This window comes from Manacus candei, unplaced genomic scaffold, assembly GCF_025592945.1.
Source record: "Manacus candei isolate 608988 ecotype Guabito, Panama unplaced genomic scaffold, ASM2559294v1 h1tg000064l, whole genome shotgun sequence".
In the NCBI taxonomy this organism is placed as follows: domain Eukaryota; kingdom Metazoa; phylum Chordata; class Aves; order Passeriformes; family Pipridae; genus Manacus; species Manacus candei.
The window spans coordinates 1,385,723-1,410,597 of record NW_026138112.1 but is presented as its reverse complement, the minus strand read 5'-3'; the positions used below and the strand labels follow the sequence as shown (position 1 = coordinate 1,410,597).

Sequence of the window (24,875 nt, the reverse complement as noted above, 5' to 3'; positions counted from 1 at the left end):
AACCCCAACTTGAATAAGACATTCTCAAAGCAGCCCCTTTCCCACCTCACTCCCCCTCCCTGAGCCCCTACACACAGTGGAATCTGTGTGTAAAACTGAGCTCCTTCAGGAGGTTCAGGTGGGTGCCCTGGCAGGAGCTGGGAGGAAGCAGCCCAGAAACTCCCTTTCATTTTTGCATTGGGCACCTAGACTGAGCAAGGCAGGCAACTGAAAACTCCTCAGCAGAGGTTTTGGGTGAGCAGAAAAGGGACCTGTGGGTATGGAGTATGTGGAGTGCAGAAGAGGGGGAAAACTATAAACATAAAAATCAAGTATGCAATGAATATTCAAACCAGGGAAAGAGATATGCTGAAAAATCTTCCTTCTGCTCTTGGGAAGAGCCACCTTTTAAAGCAACCTCGCCAAGATAACACAGAGTTAAACATTTCCTTATCTATGTTAAACACCTTTATGATTCAAACTGAAAAACAGCACTGAAAACCTATTTCACTCTCCCCCACCCCATGGCTCGCTTTGGAGAGCGGCCAAATTAAAGTGGCCAGTTACATTTCTGCTCTCTGAATATCAACAGATATTCAGTGTTGGCACTGCTGTGTTTGGGTTTCCAGCACACAAGGAAAAGACTTGAAGAAAGACCAAAAAAAAAAGTTTAATTTATGATCTTTGAGAGAGTAAGGGGAAAAAAAAAAAATCAGCCCAGCAGAGCCCTTTATTCCCACCTGGAGCTCTCAGCTTATGATGCTGGTGCACACATCTGCAAGCTGCTGCCCAGAAAAGCACTTGCATCACCCTGTGCAACATTCCCTGGTACTGCAATTTGGACATGGAAACACAAAGGACTGGTAAATCCTCTGGGCTAAGCCAGGCTTTAAGGATGTACCTGAGCTGGGCTGTGCAGGAGATCCAGGTTGCACACAATCCCAAGGTGTGGAAGAGCAGATGGCAGGGGGTGGTTCAGGGAAGACTTAAATCTTCCAAGAGCCCCAGCAAAGGAGGGAATGGGATGCTAACAGAGACCAAGGGTGGGAAGAGAACCAAGCTATGCAGTGGGATCACAGGGAAGATCACAGCAGCCCAGCTGCTGCACTGCAGCCAGGACCTGCTGGAAACACCAGCCCTGAGCCTGCTGGAAGGCTGCAGGGAGGAGACAGTGCCAGGGATGCTGCAGAGCAGGGGAAAATGTACCAGTAAAGAAACACCGTGGAATGGTTTGGGTTGGAAGGAACCCTAAAGATCACCTCACTCCAACCTCCTGCCATGGGCAGGGACACCTTCCACTGTCCCAGGTTGCTCCAAACCCTGTCCAACTCGGCCTTGAACACTTCCAGGGATGGTAAGTCCACTACCTCTCTGGGCAACCTGTGCCAGGGCCTCACCACCCTCACAGAGAGGAATTTCTTCCACATATCTAGACCTGCCCTCCTTCAGCTTCCCCCTTGTCCTGCCACATCAGGCCCTTGTCCAAAGTCCCTCTCCAGCTCTCTTGGAGCCCCTTTAGGTACTGGAAGGGGCTCTAAGGTCTCCTCAGAGCCTTCTCCAGGCTGCACAGCCTCACCCCCCTCAGCCTTCCCCTGGAGCAGAGGAGCTCCAGCCCCCCGATCAACTCCTCTGGACTCGCTCCAGCAGATCCACACCTTGTGTTCCCCTTGCACACCAAAAGGCACTAAAAGCAACCAGTGGGGCCAAGCTCTTCAGCCAGGGAGGAGGGAGCCATCAACCAAACAAGGAAACACATCCAGAGATGCAATTTTTGTAAGAATTTTAAATAACGTGGGCGGACAGGGCCCGCACAGCCCGTGGGTGAGAGGGGCAGAGCCACCCTGGGGTGCAAAGTTTCACTCCAGAGCAGCATCCTGAGCCCCCCACACCAGACATGCTCCTCCTCAGACACTCAGCAGCCCAGCACAGACCTTGCATTCTAATGAGAGGCTGGAATCCAGCATTAACACAAGTGCCACATCGTCTGCGGCATCATCGGACACCGCGAGCGTTTCCGCCTCCTGAGGATGGGCCCTGAACCACCTCACTGATGCTTCTTCCGTGCACACAGCCCTGCAGTGCTCCTGGCGTGGGCCTGCACCCTGGAAAGCCACCTTTGAAACGGGAACCAGACATTATTATCCCTAAGGATAGACCAAAACAAGGCAGAAGTGCTGCTGGCACAGGAATCCTCCCGTGTGCTGAAGGTGGTTCGGATGCCAACCACCACACCATGAAGTGTCTGTAACCTCTGGCACTCAATGGCCTGGAGAAGGAGCCTGGGAATGGCTTTAGAGATCTCAAAAGGTGGGTCACCTTTTTAAAAAACCCATTTGTTTCCTGGAGAACACGATATGGTGCTCCCACCCAGCACCAAACCCAGCTCGGAGGCATCATTACTGCTCAAAGGGGGAATGAGCCAGTTCTTGCTCCTAATACTGTTTCTGACAGGTTTCCACCTGAACATACACCTCTAGGTGAGACACAACTCTCCACAGTCCTCCCATGTGCTGGCACCAATGTCCTAATTCCCAGGGGAAGCCAGGAAGCTGGGATCCCACACCCTGATGGCTGTATGAGGGTGTCCACCAATGTCACCTTCTTCCCCAGGGGCTTTCTGCTTCAACAAGACTCATTTTTGGGCATCCTTTTCATGCCCAGGCTTGCAAGCAGGGTACCCTGGGCTGCCTGTTCCTTCTGCCACCCTGTTGCATCAGTAGATCTGTCCTAGGTCAGATGTCTCAGATGTCTCCTGGTTTCTCCCAAATGTCATTCACCACCTTCACCTTCCCCTGCTGCAGCTGTGCAGCCCCTGTCCTACCCCCAGCAGACCCTTACACCACAGGGAGATGCTCGTGGTGACTTCTGCAGCTCTCCCCACACCCATCTACAACATGGAGGAAAAATTTTAAGCTGCTAAAAGGAAGCAGCAATGGGTTTTGAGATGTTTCCAGCACATGAAGGGTTTTAAAAGTGAAAGCATCACTGTTCATCCAGAAATCCTGACAGCACTGGACATCCCAGGGCTGTTTGCATTGAATGTTCTAATTAATTCTGCCCAGCACTTGCTGAACAAACTCACATGTTTATGAAGGGACTAATTTTTTTCCTCCTCTGCCTTTCACTAGCAAAGATTTCCACGGCTTCAACAGGGCACTGTTACTCTGGGAAGGAGAAATTGTCTCCAGTCATGTAGACTCCATTACTGGGAGAAAGGTGTGAACAGCAAGCATGTCTGGCAGAAGGATTCATTATACCACCGTGTCCTTTATAATGGGAAATGAAAAGCCCATTCTGATAACTACACTTTATTATAATAGGTCAGAAGAAGTGAAAGGCATCATCTTATAAAATTAACTTCATAAAGGCTGCCTTTAAAAAAAAATATCTCTGCCACTTTATCCACTGCATCTCCCTTCAGAGATTTTTCTCCTCCTAGAAGAGACACGACTCCAAAGTCCTGTCCCACTGCCTGTCTTCACTTTTACCCTCCATCAGAGGGAATAGATCTGTTTCCTCCTAATCAATCCCAGACACTTGTTTTGCCAGATGCAATAAATGCCACGTCTTTGTCAGGACGCAGAAAATAGTCAGCAAAGGAGTTAAAATTAAAAGAGACACCCACCCCCAAAGGTCTTTGCAAGAAGCAGCGTTACTTTCTTCACAGGAAAGTCAGAATGTGGAGATAAATGCACCTGATAACCTGTTCCCTGCCCTGGAATACCTTTCAGTTGCTTTTCTGCTCGCTGCTTCTTTAGTCAAACTGAAGTCCAGTCTCTCAACTGATAATAATTTTGTGATTTAACAGCTTTATGCAAAGTGTTTGACTGCAGTTCCTACAGGTGAAAGGCAAGGGGTGGCCAGAGGGAAGATAAAACACCTTCCACACGCAGTGCTGGCCCCTGATCTCACCCTGAATTTGGAGGGCTACCACAGCTAAGTGGCAGGGGAGGGCTCAAAGTGACAGCCATTGCAAATTTAAGAGCAATTATAGATACAGACCATATGATAACTTCTCAGATCTATTTTACACAGAAAAAAAGAAACAACTCCATCCCCCAAACACACTACCTGAGGTGCAACTCCAACAACTGCATCCTTTGGTGGTAAAGCATCAATGATGCCAAACCCTAAGCAGACTCTGGACTGTATCTATCCCTCAGGTTGCCTTTGGTTGGGTAGGAATCTTTTAAAAAGTCTTTTTCTAAAGCTAATCGTTCCCCCTTTGAGGAAAATACAACATACATCTCCTCAAAATGTTCTACAGGAGCTGCAAAACAGCCTTATTTTTAATATTAATGCAGTTGGTACAGACAGGGGGAAGGAGGATGGAAGAGGAGGCTCTGAAACAAACAGTTAATTGGAACTTCCAATGAAGGCTGCGTGGATCTAATGTGATAGATTTTTAAAGGAGCCCAATTTTCAGAAATTGCCAGGGCTCCAATCTGTGAAAATGTGGCCTTTCACAGATCTCCAATTCAGCTTGCCACATCTAGAGTTCCTTTTGAAAAAAAAAAAAAAAAAAACAGAAAAAAAAAAACCCTCTTGCCATAAAAGGCCCACAATTTGGTAGCAAAAATTAGCAGCCTTCATGGGATAGCAATCCCTTTGTCTCTCCTCCCCTAACTGTGGCTCTTTGGAAAGAACTAAGGACCATTTATCTTTTGTTATTTTTCCTGGTAGTAAAGATAAGAGTAGAATCCAATAAAGAACAAAAATGGGGGAAAAAAAACACACCCACAAAAGCTAAATCTTCACACCTAGCCCAGAAGCAGCCCCTATAATTGAACAGCTCTCCCTCGGAAGAAAACAACACCTATAGGGTCTCAGAAAAAATAATAAATAAATCCAGGAGGGTGCAAGAGAGGTCAAAACCTCCAGCAGAACGTGGCAGGACACGATCTGAACCAGCATCACACATCCCAGCAAAGCCTCTGGGGCTGGGGTGGAAGGTGGGCAGCACCTAAGGCTGGTGGAACTAGAAGACATTGATTTTGCAGGCAGAGGACTTGAGCTGTTAACCAGAGAGTCCCCGACTCCCCTACAGAGAAGATTAAACACCACTTTCTCCAGCCCAAGAATTAGAACTCGATATCCTCAAAGTCCAAAATTAAAAAGTTCCTACAGGTTGTTGTAGGAACACAAACGACAGTGCAGGGCAAGTCTGAGCATTTAACTGGTGGGTCCATAAATAAAAATATCAAAAAGTCTAAAGGCAACCAGGACAGGATTCCCTGGACTGCCAGTGCTGAGCAGCACAGGCACAACAGCTTTAAAAATCCACTATTCAAACCACCCAGCTCTCTTGTTTTGCTGTTTTCCAGTGTCATTAACACCTTCTGTGGGGCTGTTTGAAAAGCGACACAGGGTTCCTTGAAAAAGCTCAAAACATGGAAATATTAATTTGGGGAAATACATCCAACACACTTGTATTATGGATATTTTTGGAAATATGTACTGGCACAATATATGTACTTGAGTTGATACATACAGTGTGCACATATATAGATAGACACATATACTGTGTGTGTATATGTAATATACACATATGTGTGTGTATAATAAATATATGCACAAATATATTGTGTGTGTGTATATATATATTTATTTATTAATTTTTCTCCTTCCCAGGTAATTGGAAAAAAAAATAAAAAAAAGCAAGCACAGGAGGAAGCAGGTTGGGGGACAACATCAGCTGCAGGGCTGGAAAGTGGCCCAGGAGCATGTGAAACAATAGAGAAGATGCTCACCCTGCAAAGCCTCCCACCTCCACGGGCCTGGGGCTGCCACCCTGCATGGCAATGCCTGCTGGAGTGGCCTGGTGGTCCCTTGCTGTCCCCCCAGCCTGGTGGTCCCCAGCCAGGCTTTTCTGGGCAGGCTAAGAGTGCCCCCTGCAGCCCTGCCATCCATTCCACTGCCAAGTGACTGCCTGCAATTTTAAATAAATAACTAGCAAAACACAAAATAGGACAGCTAAAAAGCTCCAGAGCAAAGGCACCTGATTTAAAAGCACAAACCAAAGCAATCCAGGAGGATGAAGTGCCTGGCAGTGCTCTGCCATGCCTGGTTTTAGCCTCTCTGAAGGGAAGGAGGGATGGCAGGGGTGGATGGAAGGCTGTGTGTGTCTCCCCACAAGCTGTTGTTTTGAGGATAAACCCCCCATCTCTGAATATCCCAGGATGTTTCCACGTTGCTCCAAGACCACTGTCACCAGCACATGCAGCTGGAAGTTGCACATTCCTTACAATATTATTCAGACTGTTCCTCTGCCCCTCCTCTCCACAGCACTGAGGTGCCAGACAAGAGACAGGAGGAAAAAAAAAAAACCACACTAGAAAAAACCCCACAGTCTCTACTGGGCTTGTCTGTCCTTGTGATACACATAAACCTCCCAGCTCCTTGAACTTAACCCAGCACCCCAGAAAGCAAACAGATGCCCCTGGTTTTGTTTGCTCAAGCTTTAGGAAGGTCACCTCTGCAGCCACAGTGCTGGGATTTAAATTAGCAGTGCTGCACGTGGTGAGAAAACTCAGAGCAGTGACTTGGAAGTCCAGGGATTTTGCCTGGACCTGTCAGGGTAGCACTGAAGCAAAAGCATCCAAGCTGCACAGCACAAGGAAGGAAAAGCTTTTGCTGTTTTACACAGATCTTTACATTCTACTATCAGCCTTCCAGCAATGTGTGTTTAAGAACCAAGTCATGGTCTGCCTTCGGTGAAAACCCCAGAATTCACCCCAAACCCAGTGTTGCAACACAGAGCTTTCCTTACACCTTGCATGTAAACAGCCTCCCAGCCATGCAGACAAGCCAGGAGAACACCGCATGCTAAAAAAGTAGGTGGAATTCCCTGCAGACAGGGAACTGCAGTTTTCCCTAACACAAACAAATCACTGCCAGTGCTTTTCATTGCATGATCTGGGCAGGTTTCAAAGAGTTAAGCAATTCCTGAACTCCTGAACTCATTCCCACAGTTGTGACAAAAGCACCTGCCTCTGCTTAGACAGGCACACAAAGAGGCCACCTCCTAATACAGCAAGTACTCCACCATGCCCTGCACATCTGAGCTATCACCCTTATTTTGCAGGTGGGAAAGAGTGATGGGCAGATTTGAACACAAATTCCTCCCAGATTCCTTCTCCAAGCAGAGCAGGGACCATGGCCCGGGACAGTGAGCTAAACATTCTCATCCTGAGAGCAGTAAAGATGGTTTTCTTTTTACCAAGTTTCCCCCGTTTTCCAGGATGCATTACAAGGCAGCAGAAAAGGTTGAGGGCATACAGAACACACAGAAAGAAGGCAGGCTGGGATCCCAAAATCCCTGTCCAACACTTGGCATTATCTCTGATGGCTGACAAGGTTATTTCTTGTCAGAGAGAGTATTAAGGGCAGCAAAGTTCCACATCCTTACAGGCAAGGGGCAACACCCCACCAAGGGTGGGAGGCACAAGCAGTGGAAGGGAAAAGCCAGATGGAAATGCTCCCTCCACGAGGGGATGGAGCTGCACCAACACGTGGGCGAGGCAGGTGGAGGAAGGAGCCAGCCCCACTCCAACCTGGGTGCTCCTCCCCAGGCAGATGTGCTGAGCATCAGGAATGCTGCTGTACAGCCTTCAGGAGACAGGGAAAAATACCCAAGGCTGGATCATTTACTGGACAGGCACAGGGATCTCCAAGCTCCATGGATATCTACTGCATGGCTCCAACAGCTCACAGTGGCTCCAGCCACCCCACCAGCAGAATTTCCACACTGGTACCTCTACTGGAATTTCTACACTGTCAAACCATTTGTCTTTACACTCAGTAAAAGGCTTGCTTACTTCCACAAAGACAACAAAACTGCCATTTTAAAATCCAGTATTTAAAAATCCAGCAACAAAATCCCATATGAAAATCACAGCAGCTCCAGCCCAGAGCACCCCACAGACCCAACAGGAAGCATTTTTTTCCCCTACCTGAAGAGCTCCCTGACTTCCCTGACAGTGGCCTGGAAGGGGATGTTTCGGACCAAGATCTTGGAGGTCTTCTGCTTCTTGGCAGTCTGTTTCTTCCGGGAGGGTTTCACAGCAGGCCTGGGGAGGCAACAGCAAGGGCAGGTGAGGACCACGGGGCAGCAAAGCCCCCTTTGCACTGGGGCTCCTTCAGGATTTGGAATGTGGGAAAATGAGGCAGCTGGTTCACACTGAGACCCTCGCTCCTGACAGCAGGAATGTCACCCAGCACACCAGGAAGGAAGGAATTGCACTGATTTAAACCCCACACCTGCAAATGAAATAGTCCATCTTCAACCCCAGTTGGGGTCCTGGACTCATGTTTTCCACTAACTTTTGTTCTGACACCAAATCTCGTCCATTCAGCTGTCAAAGAGAATGCACTAATTGATATATTTTTAAAAAGTTAGCTTAATGTAAGCCAATTTTGATTCTTTTTCTTCCTGGCTTATAAAACATCAAGTGAAATTTTGTAACAGAGTATTAATTTTTTTACCTCCAGAATTGTATTGCATTTGGACGAGGTCAGAATTTACCTAACACAAAAGACAGCAGCTTATTTCATAAAGCAAAGCACTTCACATTGAGGGTTGGGTACCTGCTGAAGGGATTTTAAAAATCAAAATGGATAAAAATGGTTTATTAAAGAACTGAAATACAAAGTGCAGACAGGGAGCTGTCAGACAGCTTCTGGTCCCCAGGAACCAGATTTTCAAACAAATTTTGACATTTAAGATATACCAGCTCCAGTAGGGTTTCCAAAGTGCCTAAAGGACAGTGTTTAGGTGCCAACACTCACCTTCAAACATGTGGATTAATTTTCAATTTTGCATTTAGAATAGTCTGCACTGAATAAAAACTAGGAAGGAAACCCTAAAAATCAAGACTCTAATTTCAAGTAAACTCACCCACAATTAACCATCTCCTCTGCACTTGACTGACCAAAGAAAAGAAGGTAAATCCAAATTTTTTTATCAAGCAAGAAACCTGTTTATCTTGATTTGATCAGAATTGGCAGCAGAACATCATTCTTAAGCTCTTGTTTTCTCAGAGGAACTAGGGTAAAAGATTTCATTACCTAGAAAATATTTATCTTCAAGAACTTTTTAAGCCCCCTGGAACTTGGGCTATAGTTGGTTTTGCAATGCTGAGCAAAGCAGAGGGTTTAGAGGAACCTTTTCCTTGAGCATGGAAGGAAACTCTGTGCCTGGTTCTCACTCTGAGCTCCTTTCTGGGGTGCCACTACAGCTACTCATCATTTCTTTTCTTCTTTTCAAGCCAAACTGACTCTGAGTAAAGCACAAAGCCTGATGTGTTCAACAGCTGGAGCACCACTGCTCACATCCCTCGTGATGCAGATGCCAGGAAAGAAGGGAAGAACCCACCAAGCATTAGTGCAGCTTAAATATAACCCTGTTATAGAGGTGAGACATGAGCTTTACCTGATAGCTCTCTCTGAGAGTTTCACTTCCAGCTTATGGCCATCTACAGAGCAGCCCTAGAAGTTAAAACAAAGAAACAACAACAAAAAAAATATAGTTGATGTAAATAAAGTAACTGAAAGTCAAAGTCACAACAGCTTCCAGGACATAAGCACAGCATTTCAAATCTTGCTTTTTTTCCATCTAGTCCTCCCCTTCTCCCAACCAAAGCTTTTCTCTGTTGAACACTGGTCATGCTTCCCATGCTCCAAAACCTCATAGAGTTCAGCCTCTTTCCTAATCATCCCTGACAGGGCACAAAACATGCAGTGGGCACTACACTGGGAACCTGGAGCCCTGCTGCCCAATCCCTGCCCAAAATACCCATTTTCCTCTTAAAAGGATGGAGCATGTACATTTATCCCAAGACTGTCCAGGCTGTGGAATGTGAAATGACCACCTGGTGAAGGGGGGACTCATGGATAACAGTCATTGAACATGCACAGATGAGACAGTAATTCCTTCAATCTCCAGCTGTCTGGCCCATAATATCCAGGTAGTGAGGACCAAACACTTGGATGTTTTATTTTTATCATTCATTCCTTCAGAGGGCAGCCAAATCCCGTGCCATGGAGAAGGCAGGAGGAGGTTGGAAGACCCTGAAGTCACAGGCAGAGTCACAGAGGGTGAAGTCAAACTCTGCAGCACTAATTAAATACTAAGCAATATCTGTTCTCCCTGTGAGGGAGAACCTGGGTCACTGCCCCTCTGCAAAGGGTACCTTGCAGAAAAACCTCATTAAATTTCAAATTCATTACACTTCAATCATTGTACGTTTTCTGCCACCCCCACGTTGGATCAGCACTAGGAAACACTCTCCTGCATGGTCTTGTCCCTTTACAAACCCCCTTCCCTCACAGACCTGGCCCTTTTTACAGGCTTCTCTACCTGCCCAGTGAACCTCATAGCACTGACATCCTCAGCTCCATTTTGAACTCCAGGGTTCATCCAAGTCCTTGCCCACCACCTCTGCAAAGAATTCCAGGCTGGGAACACCTGAGCTTACCTGGAGCTGGCGTAAGGCTTTCTGGGCACTCTCTGGCTTCTTGTACTCCACAAACCCAAAGCCCATGGAAAGCAAAGTGCCTGTCAAGAAAGGAAACTTTTTAAGCTACCAGGAAACAGGGATGGTCTAAGATGTAAAAACAAACCAGGAGCAAGTACTGATTGCCAAAACTGGGGGGACAAAAACTTAATACCCCAGGCAAAGGCCAGCCTGCCCATGTCCTGAGGCTCCTCATGAGCACCCCTGGTTGATTTGTTCTGAGCAAGAACAGCTGGTTTTGGTGCTGATGTCAAAAAGGAGATAATCAATGCTGCACACAGAACAGATTTTTTGCTTTGCAACATTTCAGTGCAAAACTTAAAATAAAACACTGAGTCCCACAAAGCAACTGCTGACACAGACAGGAGGAAGTGATCCCGTTATGGAGACACAAATACTCCCTAAACCTGAGTGGGCAGCTGCCACTTCTACAACAAGGGAGAGGACACCAATTCCACCCCCCCCTTCCACAGCAAAGGTTTGCATCGCCTGCAGTCACACCAGCACAGGAGCCATAATTAAGGTATGATTAATAATGAGGGAAGGAAAAACCCACAAGTGAAAACATCACACCCAGTTTCCAACTTCACCACCTCAGTGGTATCAGACTGCAGGGATGACCCACAGGGACAGAAGGGGAGCTCTTGGGTAGGTGGTACGAGATCAGCCCAGACTGGGATGTTGCTGTCTGGTCATGAGCACACCAGACACACCAGCACTACTGAAGAGTTTGCTTTATTTCTTTTTCTTTCACTGGATCCAAGTTTTTAAGTACCCCATGAAAGAGAAGCCCTGTCAAGGCAAAATCTCATAAAGCTTTGCAGCTCCCAGTAAGAAGACACGGCCCTTCCAGCCAGCGCTTGCCTTAATCCAAATTTTCCCTGTCCAACTGCCTGGAAAGCGAGAGCAGTCAATGCAAGAGCACAGCCACTTGTCCCTGCAGCCTGTGGGGCCCAGGGCTGGCAGGCAGAAGGCAAAGGAAGCCCACTCAGCCCAGCACTCAGCCAGACACCCTCGAGGATAACGTGCCGTGCGCAGTCAAATCATGGTGGGGCACCGGTTCCTTTCAACCCACATCCTGCTCTCTTCTGTGCTTCTGAAGGAGTCTGCCTTCTCTATCTCAAGATCTCAAGAGAAGGCCAATTGAGCTTAACCTCCTAGACCGAACCCCGGGGTATGTTTGGTTGCTGCTTTCAGCCATTTCAGCAGCAACACTTCTAGAGACACTAAGGATTTTGCCAAGGAGAACACAAATGCTCAGCCAGATGAATGCTAAAGCAATGCCACACCTGAGCCCTCAGCAACCAGCCAAGGGAAGGAACTGAACAGCAACATCTAGAGTACCTGCTTTGTCTTTCTTCTTGGATATTGTGCAGCTCTTCAGGGCTCCCACTTTGGAGAATGTCTGCAAGGAATTTGGACACGTGATTCAGTTCCCTTTGTCACAGGCTTGCAGCTCAACTTGAGTGACAACGTGTCCCTCTTCCACAGCAGCACACACTCACAGGCCCACCTCCCCCAGCACACACCTGACAAGCAGTCACTGCAGCTCAGTCTTTCTTATAAAATCATTTCTGTAAAAATATACACACACACACACTAAAAGATTGTTAAAGAAATCACGATGTGTTCCCATAAATCATCTACCACTCCTTGGAAACAGTGCAGAGATCTGAGATGGCACTGGAGCAACACTGTGGATTACAAGATGCCCTCAGACACCTTAGGGGTGGGTGACTTCTGTGATGTCCCCAAAAATTCACCTCTTTCCAAAGATAAACTATTTTTTTGACTTCTTTGTAAAACTACAGCCAGAAGGTAAAAAAAGAAGAGGGGACAAGCCCCAGTCCTCCTCTGAACATTTACATTTGTCCCCAGACCCAAATGGACCAGGGTCTCTACACAGTCTCACAGTCCCAAGGCAGAGGAACACAGGTCCAGGATGGACTGACACTGCTCCAGCATTCTTGGGCCATGGAATGTGGCATTTTACACAGCTACAAAAACTAGCAGAGCTGAGAATTCCCAGCTGCTTTTCCCTATTCTGCTATTAGCATCCCACATGGCTTTAGTAATGCTACACTCTCTCCCAAGTGCTTTGCTGAGGCAAAGCAGCACAGACAGCTCAATGGCAGGAGAAGCTGAGATGAAAAGCACATCTCTGAAACCATCCTTTATTTATTCATTGCCTTCACACACAAAGCAGTATGAGGAAAATGCCTATCCCAAGGAGAAGCATTACAGAAAGCATGGGAAATGAGGAGTCTTAAAAGATTTTCTACTGCCTCCACCTGTCCCAAGGTGGAATTAAACCCCATCAAAACAGTTTCAGATACATTTGTCTTAACTGATGCCTGAAACCCCAAAGTGGATATTCCCAGTCCCAGTGTAATAATGTTTTCTCATCTCCCACTGCAATTTAACTGCTTTAAACACTATATCCCCATGGCTCACCTCTTTCAGCGTGTCTTCTGTGGTGGCAAAGTTGAGGTTTTTGATGAACAAGGTACACCCAGGAACGTTTTCTTCTTCCTCCTCCTCCTCTTCTTCCTCTTCTTCTTCCTGTGCTGCTGCTTCCCCTGAGACCTTTAGAGCTTCACCTGAAACAAAAAGGATAAACCAAACTTTGTAAGATGAAACAAAGTCAAACTTAGGGGGGGAGTTTGCCCACTCAAATTCTGGGAGAGCTCCTGGAATGGGGAGAAAGAAGGGAAGATCATGTCCTTGCAGTGGGAAATCACCCAGACAAAGCATATATTGTGGCCTGACACGAGCAGGGAAACACTGCAGGGACCCACAGCCTGTCAACAGCAAGTTGGACAAAGTTCTTACCTGGTACCAGCCCTGCTTCATCCTCCTTTTCTGGAACCTCAGTCTTTTTTTTCTGAGGGGCTGGGCTTAAAAAGACACCCATTGGAGCCCATTCCAGATACAACGGCACAGAATGAAACTGTGAAGAGAAGACAGGAAAGAAATGAAGACTGAAGGGCAAGGCCTGAAGAAAAACCTCTGCTCTCAGCCTCATTTTCATCTCGCTCTGTAATGGAAAACACCAGTGGAAAAGTTGAGCAGCTTTTCTAGCTGGTTAAATTCTTTCACAAAAGGATCCAGCCTCAGGCAGGACCACAGTATTACACTCCTGTGTTGTGAAAGGGAAAAGAAACCCTCTAAATATGTCACATCCCCCTCCTCCAGCCATCCTCTCCGGGCTGAACCCTATTTCTGAACCCTATTTAGCCACTGTTGCACAAGGATGCATCAGGCAATTCCCCAGATCCAAGGGACAGAGGATAACAGCAGCGGCTCTGGGACAACTCGCTTCCCTCAGGACTCCCGCCCCCCTCCCGCAGCAGGCACTCCCTCCTGCAGCTTCCCAAGCAGCCACGACCCACACTCTCCAGGCAGCTGCCTCACCCTGGAGTAGGCCAGCCTGGTGAACGCCTGCTTGGCCTCTGTTGGCTCCAGGAACTCCACGATGGCCGTGATCCCCCCCTCTGGCAGCAGCACCCGGCCCAGGCTGCCGTGTTGGCCGAACACGTCCTCCAGCTCCGCCGCGCTGGTGCCGGCCGGGAGGTTCTTCACCAGGATCACCGTCTTGCTCCGCTCCCCAGCAGCCTGGCAAGTTCGGTGGGGAAAGAAAGGGAAGATGGGTTTAAAACTGCAAACTCTGACAGCTGCCTAACTGAAGGTTTCAGATCCAACACGCCGTGCTCTCTCGCTCCACGCTGCCCCTTTCCAGGGGCCAAGAGGGCCAACGGGCATTTAGAAAACACTTCCTGTAAGATCCACACCCCAGTACAACCTCCCTGTTCCACAAATGCTTGTGTGTGGAGGTTTCAGCTCCAGATCCACCCTGATATGGACACAGGACTCCTCCCCTGACCATACTAAAGCCATTACATTACGGATTTAAACCATGCTGAGGGCAGCTGCACTTTCAAACAGATATAACATTTCCTAAGGGTTCAATCCTGCAAGATGGTGAGGATTTAATTACCCGTTTCAGAGAGAGATGAGGACACCAGGACTAGAGGAGGTAGGTCCACAGTGCTGCCTCCAGCTGAGCATCTCACCTGACTGAAGGAATCCAGGCTGACTCCGTTTTCAATGAGGAACCGGCGGATTTCCTGGACCAGCTCGGTTTCTCCCAGAGCAACTCTCACTGCCACGCTGTCTTTACTCTCCTGCAGGCAAGAATGTCAGTCACCTGCTGTTCCTGCTGCTCCAAGAAGCAGATGTAAAGGAAATGTGGCAGAAAGCTTAAAGGTAAAATGCTCCAGCTCCTCTGAAGCTGCTGGAAGTTTTGCTGTTGGAATCGGAACACTTCCCAAAGCAAAACAAAGTTTCCAGGAAGGAACTGAGCTTTCAGGTGTAAATTCCCATCAATTGCTGGTTATGTAGGAATACAAAATTCAGGCACAGAAAAGCAGAGGGGGAAAGAGGGCTGGGAGTGTCACTGTCCTAGTGACAAAGGGATTGATGGGCTCAGATCCCACAGAGGTGCTACAGCATCACAGACCTCCCAGCCTCACGGAAGCACAGGGGCTTTAGGAGAGACCAGGACACGAAGAAACAGGTAGGAAAGGGATCTCCCACCCCAGCTGATGAGAACCCAACTCACAGGATCCAGCACTTGGCTTTTGGAAGCGTTGTACTTCTGAGCCATGGCATCAGCCACAGCGTTGGTCCCCACAAACAGCGTGTTCCAGTTGTGGGAGCTGCAGAGACAAACAAGGGCCAGGTTCAGTCATACGGCCCCTTCTTCCACTGAGGGCTCTCTAGTTCATACTCCTGGGGAAAAAATAGCTTTGAATGCCACCACGAGCAGCCAGAATGAAGAGTCAGAGAGAAGGTAGGGTGGAATATCCTTAGAGAATTGACAGGATGAGGGAGACATGTCTGGAGGGCAAAAAGAGAGGCAGCAGTGCAGACAGCTGAGCTCTTCTTCCCTAGATCTCACTGGTCACAGCTCTGCAGCTATAGCTGGGAGTTCAGGTGTTGGCTCAGAGGAACACACCTTCCAACTGTTTTCCTAAAACCACAAAGCCCATGCAAGCAAGGTTGCATCTCTTTCCCTTTAAATCAGAAAGTATTCGCCACTTCTTTCAAACTAATTTGTCACACAGCAAGATAAAGTTCCTACAAGTTTTAAAAATACAGGTGGTCAAGTAGAGGAGAAAGACCCAACTGATCTGAAACCATCACCCTGAAGAATTGCAACTTTTATTAGACACCAGAGAAATAAACTCATACACAAAGCCATTCAAAACCCTGTTTTTCTCAATTTCTGCTGCTCACTGAACTACCTGAACAAAGGACTTTGTAAGAGACAAAGGAAACAGAGCTGCACAGCAAATGCTTTATTGACTTTGGGAATCTAGACAGCCCTGCAAAGCCCCCACATGCATTTCTGCCACTTGGGAATTTGGCAGGTTGTGTTGTACCTGGCACTGTTGGCTTTGTCCTTGGCCTCTTTGCGCTTTTTGTAGGAGGAAGATTCTTCTGCATCCCCATCTTCGATTTTCTCCTTTTTGATCGTGGATGGTAAAAGATGCATCATCCTGCCCTACAAGACAGGAAGAAGAAGTCCAGCAGCTTTGAAATAACCCACAGAAGTCCATGAGCTGGAGTAGAGTGGAGGAAATTTTCTGGCACCTTTGCTAGTCAAACAGCCAAGGTGGAAGGAGGGAACTTTCCTTCCCAAAGGAGACACGGTTGCAAGTCAGAGAGGCCACATAAGAGACAGACTTGGAGCTCTTTCCCCACCTCTACCAGGATTTTGGTGCCTGCAAGGCTGCTCAAACCAAGCTACTCTACCAAAAGCACCTGTGTTCCCAAACAGCACAGCAGAAGAGACTCAATCTGTGCAGCAAAGCACAGAAGGAAACTTTTGGCTGTGTTAGTAACAAACATTCCCAGCAGCTGCAGCCCAACAGCACAGGAAAACCATCAGTTCTGTACCTGGAACACCTGCCCATCCAATTCTGCAAAGGCCTTCACTGCGTGCTCGGGAATCATGTAGGTGATGAAAGCAAATCCTTTGGGCTTCTTGGTCAGTCTGTCAATAGGGAAATGGATCTCCGAGAGGGGCCCTGCAGGGGGAAAGGCTTTATGGTGAGAGATGTCCCTGAACAGCCACCACACAGGATCCCAGAATCATTTAGGATGGAAAAGAGCTCTGAGATCACTGAGTCCAACCTGAGACCAACCTCCACCTTGTCAACTAGATCATGGCACTAAGTGTCATGTCCAGTTGGTTCTTGAACACCTCCAAGGATGGTGACTCCACCAGCTCCCTGGGCAGCCCCTTATGATGTTTAACAATGCTTTCTGTGAACCCTGATGTTCAATCTGAACCTCTGAAGAGGATGGGAAGGGTTACACTTTGAACTGGCATCTCCCAGACACAGCCAGGGATGAGGGAGTCAGGGAGGGCAGAGCAGCTCTGGATATTGCACAGGGTGTGTGGTGAGCCACCAACCTGAGCCAGGAGCTGCAGGCTGACAAGGTGGGTCCAACAAAAGCACCCCAAGCCTGGCTGTGCACCACGTGGCAGCTCACAGGGCTCTGAAACATGACACAAACCAGGCAAGCTCTGAGCAGCTGCATTTATCTTCAGTCTTAATCCTTCCACAACCTAACCCTCTCTGCCCCCAGGACACTCAAACGCAAAGATAGCCTTAAATCTGTTTAAATTCAAGGTAGAAAAGGGAAACTCCAAGCTTCGACCTAACATTCCAAACAAACTTGGGGTGTATCTCAGAGATTCCCCTCTTACCTGCAGCATCTATAAATCTCCTGCCAAGCACACCCCACAATAAAGATGATGAGAGCTGGGCCATATTCAAGAGATGTGGGACATGGAGCTTTGTCCATTCACACCCAGCATGAAAACCTCTGTGTTTACAGAGGAAAGATGAAAGATGTTGCTCTGCAAGTCTCAGTCCTAGGGCAAACACTCACCATACTTTGAAAAGATCTTCTCCAAGTCCTCCTCGGTGCTCGTAAAGGGAAGATTCCTGACAAAGAGTCTCCCTGATTCAGACAAGTCCTCTTCCTCCTCATCATCCCTCAGCCTTCTCTGCCATGGTTGGTTAGTGGGTTTTGCTGGAACAGTTTCTTTTGGGGTGTTCCTGCATCGGGAAACCTCAACACATCGTCCACCTGAGCCACAACCACACACAGAGACAAGTTAGGTGCTTCCCAAGGCCATGGGCAGCCAACATCAGTGCACAAAGAGCCCAGGGTTACAGCAGTGACACAAACAATTACAACCCCAATCCCACAAGCAATTACAATCCCAATCCCACAAGCTCTGAGCAGGACTCTGCCTGATTTAAAAAAAAAAAAAAATAAATAAAAAGAGGTGGTGGGGGCTACAAGAGATCAGTCCTCATAAAAACCAGGTTATCAACAACTCCTCAGTCTCCCTTCCTTTCAGGGAGCTCCAGCTCCTCTGCCTGTGCCAGCCAGGCTCCTGAGCAGCTGTTCCCATTCTGCATGTGGGTTTTGCAAACATAATTTCAGGAGTTCCACTAAGGCCAGGCACAGGTCTCAAGCACAGGCTTACAGAACTGTTTGTACAGATCCCAACCAGACTGAAACAACATCACTTTTATCCCAGGAACAAGATACACCTCGAGCACAGGACAAAACACGAGGGCCCAAGAGGAACACGCACAGTTCAGTCACTTCCTCCTGACACGGCACCGGGTTTATCCCCTGTGGGCTGAGCAGAGGAACCACCCCCACCATCTGCCTGGGAAAAACTAAACGACAGGAGATACTCCTACAGTGAACACTCCAGCAGCTGAGCACCCTGCCAGTGGCATCAGCCAGAACAAGGAGGAACAAACAGCCCTTACCCATGTATTCTTTTTTTCTCTTCAAGGCCCTCTGCACTTCTGCTTCACTCTTCAAGTCAACAAAGATGTAACCTTGGAGGAAGGAAACGTTCAACTGAGCATCATGTGGGGAACATACAGCCACTAATTGGCTAATTAAGGGTGAATTGGGCTTTCTCTAATATAGATTCCTATAGATAAAGCATTCAGCTCCCATTAAAGCTTCGATCCAGCCTGAAAACGGCCACGTCCGACTGGAAGGCTGCCTTTAAAAAGCTTATTCTCTACATACAAATCAAAGAAGCCCAACTTAACAGCTGAAGGAGGCTTTTACAGGTACCTACAGGAGGAAATAAAAGGTGCATCTGTTTTTAGGCTATTAAAGGAAAAGGGCACACAGCAAACCTCCCTGACAACTCCAAGAACCTGCTCCAAACTCTTTCACAGGCACCTCCAGCAGTCACAGCCTGTCAGGAGACCCACCTTGGCTAAAGGCTGCCCTGCAGCCCATAAACACAGGTCAGCACAGTCCCTGGGTGCTGCTGCAGCTATCCCAGGGGAACAGGCCTTTCCTTGGCATGGTTTGGGATGTTTAGGAAAATTCTGGAGGCAGATCCTGCAGCTACTCCTAAGGGAGCACAGCCAACATTACTCTGCCCCGGGCATCCTAAGGACAGCAAGTAGGGCAGGAGAGCTGCAAAGTCACAGAAAGGTCTGGAATAATCAGGACACAAGCCAGTGCTTTGAAACCGCAGATAAAAAGAGCAGATAAAAGGACTGAGAGGTCCCCTAACTCACAGGTCCACCCCCCCCCCTTCCACACATAGACATTACCTGAATTCTTCCCCTGGGCATTTTTTCCTATCCTAACTGCCACTGGCTTCAGAGGTAAGAAGAAATCACGGATCTTTTCCTGCAGGAAGAATTAAAATAGTCTGGATAAGTTTTCAGCTGCAGGAAGCAGCAAGTTGCAGACTTAGGTTTTTACATCCAGTATAAAAAACACCCCATGCAACAAAACGTCTCTGCACAAAGCCAGTTCTAAAGTTTCCCTGACTGCCCACACAACCCTCAAAACTGCTCCATAAGTGAAAAGTCTCTGCAAGGATCATGTTGAGAACCCCCTTTGGAGCCTCCATCCCCAGCTGGGTAACAAAACTTGCCTCAGTGATGTTCGAGGGGGCACCACGAAGCTTCACTGTGAACGGGGTGCTGGCTTCTGCTGAGCTGCCTTGGTTCTGCACACAAGGATGGGGAAGATAAAGGGGAAAAAAAGCTGAATGAAAGAAGAAAAATCACAGCACAACAAGCTGGTCTTGTCCAACAAACAGGAGGTTGAAGAGTGGGAGGGGATATCGAGAGATTCTCATCACCACAACAGCCTGGGGGGCAGGTTGGGAAGCTGGGACAGTCACCCCCCATCACTGACACTGAGTTCTGCAGGACAGCATTTTCTGCACACAGGGAAAAACAGGAAAGCCTCTGAAAAGAGGCACTAGCAGCACTTGTTTGGAAGGCTGATCTTTAGGAATTCATTCCTAAGAAGAGATTTTTTTTAATGGTTCTCACCCAGTGAGCCAAAGCAGCTGGTACCTAGAGGGTCCTGCAGCCTTCACAGGCCTTCAGCTCACCCCTGGAGAGACTGACAGACACATACTACCCATAAAGCTCCTGCTTTAGAGAAGACAAAAGTCTAATTCAGCTGTACCTCTACTGTAGATCCTTTTTTCTTCTTCTTCTCCACTGGTGTCTCTTGCTGTGTGTTTTGGGCTTTTACCTTCCCCTTTTTATCTGTGCAGGTGCCAATGGTTTCTGCAATGCCTGAATCCTCCTCAGTCTCACTTTCCTCTTCCACCTCCTCCTCAGTATCTGTTTCTTCCTCTGTACTGGATGAGGAGGAAGAATCCTTCACCACTTTAGATTTCAGGTACTCCATATCTGAGAGGTCTTTGCTGTTAGCTGCCTTCTTCCCTCCTTTCTTTGCTGCTGGGGAGGAGAGACCAGAGAAGTTTTGCACACAGATGCTGCTGCTCTTTCCTCAGCCAGAGAAAAGCTCAGAACTGGCACAATCATGACAATCCCCTTCCTCTACCCTTTCCATGGGAATGACAGGCTTGAGAGCAGCAGAGCAATTTTATCTCAGCACTTCCAGGCTGACAATTTGTTTTTCAAAGCAACAGTTCATGTATAAAACAAATTAGAGAGGAGATGGAGGAACTCCATGACAAGGGATTTCGTCACAATTTTAACTAAATACTCCAAGCAGACCACAGAGAAGGTTTTAAAATGTTCAGTTTAGTTTTGCAAGGAGAAGGACAGAGCAAGCTGTTCCTCCAAAACACCCCTCCACCCCTTGCCAAGTCACACCTACACCTGAGTTACCCAAAGGGAGAAGAGGAGCAGCAGGGAAAATGCTGTTCACTCCAATGGAACAGCATAAGGAAATACCATGTAGGGAGGGAGAAAGGCTCCAAAACCACACCCATCACTGCTGTAGGGACACTGGATTCTAAAAGACATATACTAGACTGCAGCCCAGACTTCCCAGTCTTCTAAGTTAACCCACTACTCCAGTTTTCCTTTCAGGATCCAAGATACTGAACTCTGTCCCTTCCCATCAACTCCAACAGGGCCCAAGCACACACCATTTCCAGAAATATGCAATCAAAGGCAGACTAGATAAGTTCACAGACAGGTTATTAAATAAACAGAAACCACATCCAGCTCTGGAAATCCCAGGGATGAAAGTAGCTGCAGAATAGGAGAGCATTTAAGGGAAAGGTGCAAACTTTTTGCCCTGTTCTCTTCCCTAACACTGCCCTAAGGACCCAGGGGTAGGCACAGATGCTTAATATCAGAAAATATCAGAAACTGCATCTCCCACATTTCCCCAAATTTGGGAAAACAACCATACATCCACAGCACACAGAATGAGCACCATGCCTGAGGAACCACCTTCCTTGTTACAGTGTCTCTGTGTGCAGGAAGGACTCTGATTTGGGTCCTGGCAGCACCTCTGCCCTCACAGTCACCACGACCAACCCACGTGACAGTTCCTTTTGGTACCTTTAGTTTCCTCCTCATCTTCAGAGGGCTCATCCCCATCCTCACTCAGCTCCTCAGACTCATCTGAATCAAAGTTGAGATAATCAGCTGCTGCTGTTGGTTTGCTCTTCTTGGGCTCCTCTGGCAAAGTGTCATTAGCCCAAGTGGCCACCTGAGACCGTTTCTGGTGAACCACCAAGAACTCCTGGAATTTTTTATCTTCTTCCAGCTGTTAAAAAAGAAACCAAGCAGATAAGCTGTGAAGACAGACACAGGAAAGCTAACAGTGAGTTTGAAATAAAGATATCCCCTCATTTCCAGCAAAGCAAAAACAAAAGTCCCTTAAGGAGAGCTCAATTTACACTGACAAGGTGAGCCCTTAAAGTGATTAAAGTCTTCATGAGATCTCTCATTCCTACTCTTTTTTTATAATTCATTTTTAGAAAGTACTTTAAAAAGGAAAATGAAACATTAAAAAGAGCAAAAGATGCAGAAGTTAAATGTGAAAAATCTTGCACAAGGTTAAAACCCAGAAATGTTGAAACAGGATTGTCCTGGATGCAGAGTGTGGTCATGTGGGAGTAGCTGACAATTAAAAGACTGGACCCCAGTGTTGGGGCTGTTAAAATGAGGGTTTGTTGCAGCAGAATTGGACTGTCACAGCCTGAATTAATAGCATGGGAAGGACTACAGGAAGGAACTATTCAACTCTTGCTGTTAATACAAGCTAGCAAGGATGTAGGGACTGCAATTCAACCTCAGCTCACCTCCTTCAGGTTATCCGTGGGATCTTTCTTCTTTTTATCCTTGGGGAAAAAAATTAGAAAGGCTTATTAGAAGCACAGCCAATTTCAGGGAACATAATGGTCCAGGGAACAGAGATCCCAAGGTAGAAAATCCCAGAACCAGGACTCCAACATCCAGCTGTTCTGTCCCCTTCTCCACACACCAGGCCAACCTTCTCTCTGCCACCTCACTGACACACATCAGAGCCTCAAGGGATCAGGCAAGACTCACTTTCTTTGTGGCTGCAGGAGCTGCACTTGCCACAGGCTTCTCTGTCTGTTTTTCTGAGGCAGGAACCTTCTGAGAGTGTTTGCTCCATGCTTTGGGTTTTGAAGGGTCACCAAAAGACTTGCATAACTCCACCTGGAAAGAATCAGACCTCTAATTAAACACATGTTCAAGAGTCTGCTTCTGTAACTGCTGGATAACTTCACTCAAGAATCTTTATTGCAACCCTAAAGGGATGGAGGGTGTGTGCAAGAGAACAGGCAACTTCATACAGATGTTCATTTTAAAAGCACAGAGCTACATGTTCAATCATGGGAAACAATCTAACATGGGAAACACTTTATTGTGCTCATTTAAGCTGTGTCATATCATCACATAATACTGGAATGGTTTGGGTTGGAAGGGACCTTAAAGTTCATGTTGTTCCAGGGACATGTTCCACTAGACCAGGTGGCTCCAAGCCCCATCCAACCTGGCCTTGGACACTTCCAGGGATGGGGTAGCCACAGCTTCTCTGGGAAATCTGTGCCAGGGCCTTCTCACCCTCACAGGGAACAACTTCTGCCTAATACCTAATCTAAACCTGCCCTCCTTCAATTTGAAGCCATTCCCCCTTGTCCTGTAACTACAGTTCCTGATGCAAGTCAAGTCAAATAAGTTATCCTGTTTATCCTGAATCATTCTCTATCCAGAACAGCAAGATTTGAAATGAAAAAACGAGCTGAAATTTAAAATTTTGGATTATGACAGCTCACAATCTGACTGTGCTGCTCCAACCAGCCCTGAAATCACTGCTATGCACAACCACAGCCCAGCTGAACCCAGCACCTGCTGAGACTCCAGAAGTGAGAGCTGGCACCAGGTTTTGCTGCTTTACTGCAGAGACCTTCACCTTCAGGCTTTCCTGACCCCAGCTATTCACCCCCAAGACCCCCAAAATCTTCAACACCAAACCTTCTTAAAAATCCCAAGGAGATAATTTTTCAGCACCAACTCACCGTGATCCTGGAAGTGTCTATGAAGCTTTTGTTGAAATGCTTCAGGGCCGTTTGAGCTTCATCTTCAGACCTGTAGCCAATGAAGCCAAATTTCCTGAACTTGCCATCCTTGGTGAACTTCAAGCAACAGTCAGTCAGCGTTCCAAAGGCAGCAAACAGTTTCCTGAAGCGATCCTCCTTCATCTGGGAAAGAGGAAGGACAACGTGAGGGGAAGTCAGCCATGGAATGCAAATACAGAGATGCTTTGTGGACAAGCCCAAAACAAAATGTTCTCTATCAAAGGGCTTCTGAAGGGCTGTAGGAACCACACAGTGGAAACCAAATCCCTTCACCCCTCCATGAATCCCCTCCATGGACAGAGAGGGAACACGGTGGGATCCTGGGGAGGACCTGACTGGGGCAGAGCAGTACAGTGGGCACCTGTACCCACCTCCCAGGCACCGAGGGAAGGGCAATGGTCACAACAAACTCTGCTCCCCCACCCTGAGGGGCTGCCTGGGCACCTCCACACGCTGCTTCCAGCCCCCCAGGGCACCTCCCTGACCAGTCCAGGAGCTCTCCCTGCCCAGCATCCCCCACTATCCTATCCCCGAGGGAATCCCCACGCTCTCTCAGGAAGACCCCCGTCCCAGTACATCTTCACAATCTCTTATGTCCTCAGAGCCCCTTCCGCCAGGACATCTCGCTGCTCCCCCATCAAAACATCTTCCTCTCTCCAACCCGAATCAAGAACTTTCCCTGCCGGGGAGTGGTGGTGGTGTGTGTCTTCCCGCTCACACCCGTCCCCACCACACCGCGGGACTCCCTCCCCTCCTGGTGCCTCTCCCTGACCGGGAACCTCCCCGTGTACCCCCTTCCCCTCCCGGTGCCTCTCCCTGCCCTCCCATCCGCCTCCCCCCGGTGCATCCCCTCAGACCCGTCTCTACACCCGCCACCCCCCTTCCACCGGCCCTTTCCGCAGCCGCACGGCGGTCTCACCCCATTGGGGAGGTTCTTCACGATAAGCCGCGACATGTCAGCGACAGGAGCCGCGGGGAGGGGAGCCCGGAGCACTCGGAGCCGCCGCTCTCAGCGCCGCGCACGCCGCGCCGTGGGCGCCGCCATGTTCCCAGCGGGTCACGTGGGCCGGGGGGGCGGCGGGACCCGGATGTTGGTCCTTAGCAACGGCCCCTTAGCAACGGGGCCCTGCGGGTGGCAGGGGGAGCGTCACTGGGGCACCGGGGGACAGCGACAGGCGGCGAGGGGGGGAATAGGGGGAGAATCCCTCTGATCACCCCCGGGTTTCCCCGAGGTGCGCGGCTGCGGTCTCCCGGCCTGTCTGCGCTGCTCGGCGGGGCCGCAGGAGGGAGCTCGGCGCCCGCCCGTCCCGGCTCCGGGCGGCCACGGAGCCGAATTCCCACCGGAGCTGTTGGGCTTGAGCGAGGGGAAGCCGCAGTCCCCCGCTGCTCTAAAAGCCACGAAGGAGCGAGGAGGGAAGGGG

At 48.4% G+C, this 24,875-nt stretch overlaps 1 protein-coding gene across 3 annotated transcripts in view; it reads right to left on the bottom strand.

Annotated features, from left to right (window-relative positions):
• RBM19 (RNA binding motif protein 19) overlaps positions 1–24,508 on the bottom strand; it is a 67,085-nt gene extending 42,577 nt beyond the window's left edge. For 2 of the 3 annotated variants that reach the window (XM_051805279.1, XM_051805281.1), the window contains exons 1-21: positions 24,374–24,508; positions 23,395–23,577; positions 22,400–22,531; positions 22,150–22,188; positions 21,404–21,611; positions 20,046–20,323; positions 19,501–19,575; positions 19,172–19,250; positions 18,359–18,430; positions 17,457–17,657; positions 16,455–16,585; positions 15,938–16,059; positions 15,115–15,211; positions 14,567–14,677; positions 13,908–14,108; positions 13,326–13,443; positions 12,948–13,093; positions 11,838–11,898; positions 10,455–10,534; positions 9,410–9,465; positions 7,932–8,048 (exon numbers count right to left, since the gene is read on the bottom strand). In XM_051805279.1, the coding sequence (XP_051661239.1) occupies positions 7,932–8,048; positions 9,410–9,465; positions 10,455–10,534; positions 11,838–11,898; positions 12,948–13,093; positions 13,326–13,443; positions 13,908–14,108; positions 14,567–14,677; positions 15,115–15,211; positions 15,938–16,059; positions 16,455–16,585; positions 17,457–17,657; positions 18,359–18,430; positions 19,172–19,250; positions 19,501–19,575; positions 20,046–20,323; positions 21,404–21,611; positions 22,150–22,188; positions 22,400–22,531; positions 23,395–23,577; positions 24,374–24,409 (2,543 nt within the window). In that variant the 5' untranslated portion in view covers positions 24,410–24,508. The remainder of the gene's footprint in view (positions 1–7,931; positions 8,049–9,409; positions 9,466–10,454; positions 10,535–11,837; positions 11,899–12,947; positions 13,094–13,325; positions 13,444–13,907; positions 14,109–14,566; positions 14,678–15,114; positions 15,212–15,937; positions 16,060–16,454; positions 16,586–17,456; positions 17,658–18,358; positions 18,431–19,171; positions 19,251–19,500; positions 19,576–20,045; positions 20,324–21,403; positions 21,612–22,149; positions 22,189–22,399; positions 22,532–23,394; positions 23,578–24,373) is intronic. The other variant, XM_051805282.1, reaches the window with a different exon arrangement.
• Between the last annotated feature and the right edge of the window lie 367 nt (positions 24,509–24,875).